Below are 7,048 nucleotides of genomic sequence, written 5' to 3' on the forward strand. Positions count from 1 at the left end.
CCAACCCTAACAAGGGTTAACTTCCCTATGTGAGGCCGTTAGGGGCTCACTCCACCTCCACTTGTATCACTCAAATGGAGCTTCCACAAGCTAGGTAGTGAGCAAAGAGGAAGGGAGATATGGAGAGCTCAACCTCTACTCTATGCCTTCGTGTGTGCAAGAGTGATATCAAGAAGAAGATAAGAAGAGGGAGAAGAGGAAGCAAGACAAGAACCATCACCTACATGCACACAACCACAACCAAGCAAGCAAGGAAAAACATACACAAGCCTACCACCATAGCCACAAAAGAGAGAGAGAGAGAGAGAGAGAGAGAGAAGTCAAACTCAATTGTAATAATGGGATTTTAGCTTTTCATATTTCATAAGTCACTTATATACATAAGCTCTCTTTTTGCAATAGCCGGCCTCCCATTTAACAATTGGGGTTTCCTAGCTCTATGTACCCCTAGGCTTATTCTTGGTCGACATTACATAAGTCATAAGCTCGGTCATCCCATATATCTTTTACATGAAGCGCTTAGCACACGGTTACATAAAAATGAGTTACAAGAAGCGTAACCACACTTAGAAATGATGTTAACCAGTGTAGCGATGGCCTGCATTTGTTACTTGCCTGCTATTCGCCTACAGTGCTTTACTTCGATTCTGTTGATTGCTACTTACTTAAGCTGAATCTTGTACCAAGCCTCCAATGGCACATGCTCCATATGTGCTTTTTCCTTCATATATAGAAGTTCCTTTGTAGCTTCTCTTTTGTCTTGACAAACCTCCCCTATGAGGTTCTTGTAGCCACCACTTTGGCTACCATGAGCCACAGAATGAGCTTCAAACATGCATGCTGAGTCTTTGCATGCATCTTTAAGGGTGCTCTCATAGGTTTCTTTGCATGCTGAGTCTTTGCATGCATCTTCAAGGGTGCTCTCATAGGTGCAATTAATCATGAAATCTATCATTGGGGCTTCCACACAACTTGCTCATCTTCCATGAGCAACTACCCTCTTTTCGGTGTGCTAAAGATGGATTGTATTTCTTAGCCCTCAACTTATCCCTTGCTTGGACAAGCTTGCACCTCCACACATGCTCTTTACCCACTTGCAAGAGACACTCCCATGAATCAATCAACCCTTCTTTACATTGATCATTATCCCATGCTCAAACCAAAAACTTTGAGGCAAAACTGCAAAACCAACCTTATCTTGAGACACCATTGTCTCCTTGGGAGCATTCTTGTTCATGATGTAAACTCCAAAGATCTTCACATTGCTGAAATCTCCATTTTCAGCTTTGTAGGCAGCTTCATGATCTCCAAATGCAAGATTCTCTTCTTGCAACTCCATTGGCATCTTCATACTCTCTCAATGCAATGATAATGATCATGAGTGTGCTTAGATTTTCTCATAAAAAAATGCTGAAAATATACCATATGCTTAATCCTTGCTTAATCAAATGAACCCTCATAAAAACTACTATACATAGATATCCACCATAATCAAGAGCCCATCCTAGCTCTGATACCATGTTAAAATCCTAATATGGGATTGATCATGGTGTTGTGCAACCTAGATTAAGCATAAACTATGATGGGTTATATCACACCAAGAACTCCATGAGAGAGAGAGATAGAGTAGTACACTCAACAGTACTCTATTGCATATGATGTTATGAACCATACAAATGAAAGGCTTCTAATACAAATAGCCATTGACCCAATCTCCTTTACACATCATCATGCCATGTGGCACCTCCTTTTCCACATTCTTGTATGTGGCTCTTATCATTCACACAATATCTTATGTGGCATTCTTGAACTCTAACTGCTTGCGCCTCGTTACACACCTGGTCAAGTGTAGCAACTGCATCCCAAGCATGCTTTACAGTTTTACATGAGAAAATATGAGGAATAATGCTCCTTTTCATTGAAAGTGCCACTAATGCATGTATGTATATATCCCTGCCATCCCACCTAGCTTGTTCCGCTATGGGAGGTGCAAAGGACGAATGCCACAGTTATATCAGAACTCGTATCACCATCCAAAGTACTCGTACTATATGCTATTGTGCTATCAAGGCAAGGCCTACCTTAATGCCAATAACAACATTCCAAATCCCTTTGGCAGAAAGTGACCAATACTACATGGTGCATCATATAGGACCATAATGGGTAGTTGGTCCTGTTAAGCTTATCCTTAGCGGAAAGCATTCCAAATACATCACTGTCTGGTGTCATTCAACCTACAAAGAACTAATCTTGACAAGAAATACAAATATCTACAATAACTACCTACTATAGTTATTGTTGTGAATGCCCATTGAATGCAACTGATATTGTTGCCAATAGATCATTGATGACGAAGGAAACATGCAAAGTGTATAAGAATTGCAAAGTGTAGAGTGTGGAAATGATACTTAGCATGGATGTAGAAATCAATGATAATGTTGACGCGATAATCTTGAAGCTGTTGAAGATGAGCTCGAAGATGCAATGTGTCGAAGATGACGACAGCCCTGTCTACAAGCCAAATGTTGCTTCTATTGTGTAGAAAACCCAAAATCGAACAAAATAGTTTGAATTGACACTCCCTAGGATGCCTGCAAAAACCTTACAACATGCGAAAACGAGCCCAAAACATGGCCCAAAATGCTCCGAAATGAGTAAAATTTTTATTAATGTAGTTAACATATAAGGTATCCCTTCTCCACCTAAGAGGATAGCTCAATCTGAGATAATCAAAAGAGGAACTCGAGGAGAAGATGAAAGGAGATGAGGGAAAAGAGAACGTACTCTTATACCAATTGTTGGAGTGGAGATCAAAGTAGCAACACACACATAGCTGAAGTAAGCAAGAAGAGATAAATGGAAGCACAACACTCAAACTAGATTGATGAGAATGAGAGAAGTACAAGTGAAGTGACATGATAAGGTCACTTATCCACACTCATAAGAGTACGTACATACGCTTGAGGAAAAAACTAAAGAGGGAAAAAGTGTATTGTTCCATTATTAGCCTCAACACTACCATATATATGATAATGAATTGAAAAACCTTATGTTAACTCGATATCCCTCTCTCTCTCTCAAAATACAAAGCCTATTAGGCTAGTTTCAAATAAGAAAACTATTATATATATGGGGTTAGTTTTATTTAAGAAAACTATAAGACATATAACGCTAGATTCAAATACAAAACTATAAGGTTAAATCACTGCAAAAATATAACCAAGGTTACATTTAAACTTGTATTGACAAGTCTAAGATTTTTTAAGGAAGGACGGCTTTAAATTGTGATATTGAAAAGTCAACATGGACTAACAAAGTAAACTCGTGTGGTCTAAGTTTTACTTTCACAGTTTGAGAGTTGGGAATGGAATAGCCTATGGTGCGACGAAGTAAACTCGAGTGGTCCGAGTTTACCTAAATTATTTATCACACTTAAAGTAAACTCAAGTGGTCCGACAAAGTAAACTTGGGTGGTCCGAGTTTACCTGTATTGTTTGAGTCCACTATCACACTCAAAGACCATGGAAATGGAATAGCCTCTCCCCAGGACTTTCTAACATGGTGTTAAGAGTCATGGGATAAGCGATCGAGGTACATCATGTTAGATAGCCCTAAGGGTATGGCAACAAGGATAGTTAGGAGAGTTTGGAATACTTTCTCTTCTTAACTATAGTGCCAAAATCACAAAACACATTACACAAGCTAATTCAAAGCTGTATCGTTGATACCACTAAAATGTGTAGGGAAATTAAAAATTTAACCAACCAAACAAGAGAAAGAAAATCACAATACCATGGTGGGTACAATCTCCCCATCCCAAACATAAGTGGCTTCATCTCCCTTATGTTAATATTTAAATATTATATTCCCAAGTAAAGCTGGGTGTTTGAAATAACCTTAATGCCTTAGACACGACCTTTAGAATAAATAAATCGATTTCCTAACCATCGAATTCAAATTACATTACAAATATGACACTAAGACAAAGCCAAAATATGACATTTTTAAAATGTAAATGATAACACGTTGCCATAAATAATCTGCACAACACCATGATCGGCACTCACATAACACCATGCTCAGATCGCCATCCATGCGACACCTCAATCGACACCCTCGCTCTACTCAAAACTTATTACTCACCAATGTCAATTACATTGGTTAGAGTAATTAACCAATAATTAATCCCAACATGATTGTATAACAAGCACACACATATTACCAAAAATACACTAGCTCAATATTTGACACAGTAATCACCCGCAATACCAAAAAACACTAAGTCCTACCATGCATGGGCTCACACTACTTCCCAGTTTACAAACTATTTTGTGTGTTTAAAAATTACTGATTAATAAACATGTATCTGCTTTTGCTCAGACGAGGTGGTGGACTTGGATGGTACATAAAACAAAATTCATATGCAGAACGGTTCTTTTTACTTAACGCTAAGCCAGAGGACTCACTATATTTAAACCCTCTGTATCACGTACATTCAAGGCCTACTTTAAATATCCCTTATTTGTGAATTTTTCATGAATAAAAGGCACCCTTTTTCTATTCAACCTGTGAATACCCCCACTAAATAATATCCTTTTGTATGTAAAAAATATGTTTAAAAAAAGATTTTAAAAATCCCTTCTGTTGAACCCATGTGCTACGCTTACATATGTATGAGTAATCCCTCCAAAGGCGCTAAGAAATAATTGTTTGAACTTCAATATTGTAAATTTACTAATGAGACCCTTTGTGATTACTCATAACATTTGAGGGCACGAAGAAGATTCCAACTCTCTATTGTTGGATTGTACATAGTGTGTGCATGTATGAATTTAAAGCACTCTTGTTTTATATTTTTACATTCATAACACACTTTTTTAACCCCTCTTGTAAGTACACATGCTTAAATTAACACATAAATTAATAACCTTGCACATTTAATTCCCACTTGAGTATTGACATTTAATTCCCTCTTAGTATATGACATATAAACCCCTTTGTACACTAAGGTACAATAGACTTTAATAGAAGCACATGTATTTGGGACAATTCTTTTTTCTTGACACTCTAGCAAGTGGAAGTTCTAACTTCAACAATGCATCACCCCTAATGAAATGGTTGAGATGAGAAGCAAGGTACCTACAATAGATACACAACACCTTGAACTTCAATTCATTTTCCAAAGAAGCATAAATGATTAAAAAAGTTATTTTTGCTAAGGCTTAGCATTGTAAGAAGTTATAAAACTCAATGTTACATCATGGCTAGTAAGGACCTATTCATGATCACAAGCTTGGAACTTGGTTGCCAACAAAGCCCAACCAAAACCAAAGTTTGGTTCGAACCTCAAGTGATAATTTTTAGACCACCAAGAGTATACATAAAAAAAACTATACAGACAATATGATAGTTGGAGAAGAAGTCAAGAGGGAGGGCACACCCTTTTTACAACTCATTAATGCATGAAGTGAACATGTTGGATATAACTTACAAGTGGTACGTTGAGCACATAGCCACTCAAGGCTCAAACATAAACCAAACCAAACCAAACAAACCTCCCATGGCCAGGCCCTAAGACAACCCAAACACACAACCATAAGGCAAACCATGACAAAACCACAAGACTAGCACGTAGAGAGAGTCTGACAAGACATACAAACTCAAAGCAAAATTAAAGCCAATGTAAAAAGTGTAAAGAGATTAGTATTGTATCATACTACTGTACAAAGCTATATATGACTTATGAATTTGGTGAATATGTTACAAGGGGGGCTTGCAATATCACTTGGAATAAAGATAATGGAAATCCATGTTCCTATGTCTGACCTAATTTATTTTGTGAATAATTTATCAACTACCCCTAAGAGCTAAGAATACGACCTTTGGTGATTGCTAGCACCAGCACTGATCTGTTTCCCAGCTTCTACCTCTGCCTGTAGAGTACGGGCTACGTGGAGAGCAGTAATTGGACGAGGGAGTGGTGCCGGTGGGGGTGTAGTACTGCGGTGTCTTCACATCCATAGCTCTCGAAAACCTCCCCTTGTAACCGGTTGACCGGAAGGCCTGCATGGACAGCTGTAGGTCATACCTGGCGCGGCTTTGCGGATCCGTGAGCGCCAGGTAAGCCGAGTGTAATTGCAGGAACTGGTTGGTGCTGGCCTCTTTCTCTTCGAAAGGCACCACGTCCGGGTGGTAGAGACGGGCTAACCGCCTGTAGGCGGTCTTGATCTCGCTCACGGAAGCCGTTTGGGGGATTTCTAGGACGTCGTAGAGAGTGGTAGGCTTGGAAGAGGCGGTGCTTGGCTCGCTGCTGGTGGCTGTGTGGAAAGCGTTTACCCTTACTGTTGGAGTTGGCCTGCCTCTCCTCTCCATCAGTGTAGAAGGCCTTGTTGACGACATATGAGTTGCCCTTGCAGGGAAAGAAAATGACTTAAAAACTGTTGGATTTGAGTATAATTGAGCCATGGGAACGCTGTCTTTGGTGGTCGCTGTTGGAGATCCAGGGGACAGTGCAGGCACTGATGCCATCCTAGTGAAAGAAAGCACAAGGCAGAGCTAAGAGGATTCAAAATCCCAAGCGTTTTCTAGTGCCTAAAGGATTGAGAAACACTGGTTTTGATACAGAGTTTACAGAGATGTTCCTCACTTGGGGAGAAGGCCTTAAAAACAAGGTTGGGTTTGCAGGTGTAAGAGAGCCAGCCTGAGACGCCACAACCAGATCTAGAAGCTATATGAACCCCCCCTGGACGTTTCCCTCTGTAGACTACGCCTTTTGCCGGACTTTGGATAAGGTTTATTCTCAAATATTGATATTTTTTTAACTGGCCCCAGAACCAAGAAAAAACAATGCATTTTTTCACATCCAAAAATCAAATATATCATCGTCATTAATCCTATTTCCAAAATATTAAGTACTTGTTTATTTCTTCACCACCGCTATAAATGATAAATATAGCTTTTCTTTTCTTTTTTTAATGTACCAGATTAATTTTCGGTGTTGAGAGAGAGATCTAATGAGACAAAGATGTACGACAAGTGAAAATACATT

The 7,048-nt window shown here is 39.1% G+C and overlaps 1 protein-coding gene across 1 annotated transcript; it reads right to left on the reverse strand.

Moving 5' to 3' along the window:
• Nucleotides 1-5,683: 5,683 nt before the first annotated feature.
• LOC147627624 (uncharacterized) lies at nt 5,684-6,729 on the reverse strand. The gene has a single exon (XM_086814535.1). It carries the CDS (start codon nt 6,526-6,528, stop codon nt 5,893-5,895), a length of 636 nt encoding a protein of 211 aa, XP_086670661.1. The 5' UTR covers nt 6,529-6,729; the 3' UTR covers nt 5,684-5,892.
• Nucleotides 6,730-7,048: the final 319 nt, after the last annotated feature.

Source organism: Cibotium barometz, chromosome 20, assembly GCF_041138505.1.
Source record: "Cibotium barometz isolate CiBa-2024 chromosome 20, ASM4113850v1, whole genome shotgun sequence".
Taxonomy (NCBI): domain Eukaryota; kingdom Viridiplantae; phylum Streptophyta; class Polypodiopsida; order Cyatheales; family Cibotiaceae; genus Cibotium; species Cibotium barometz.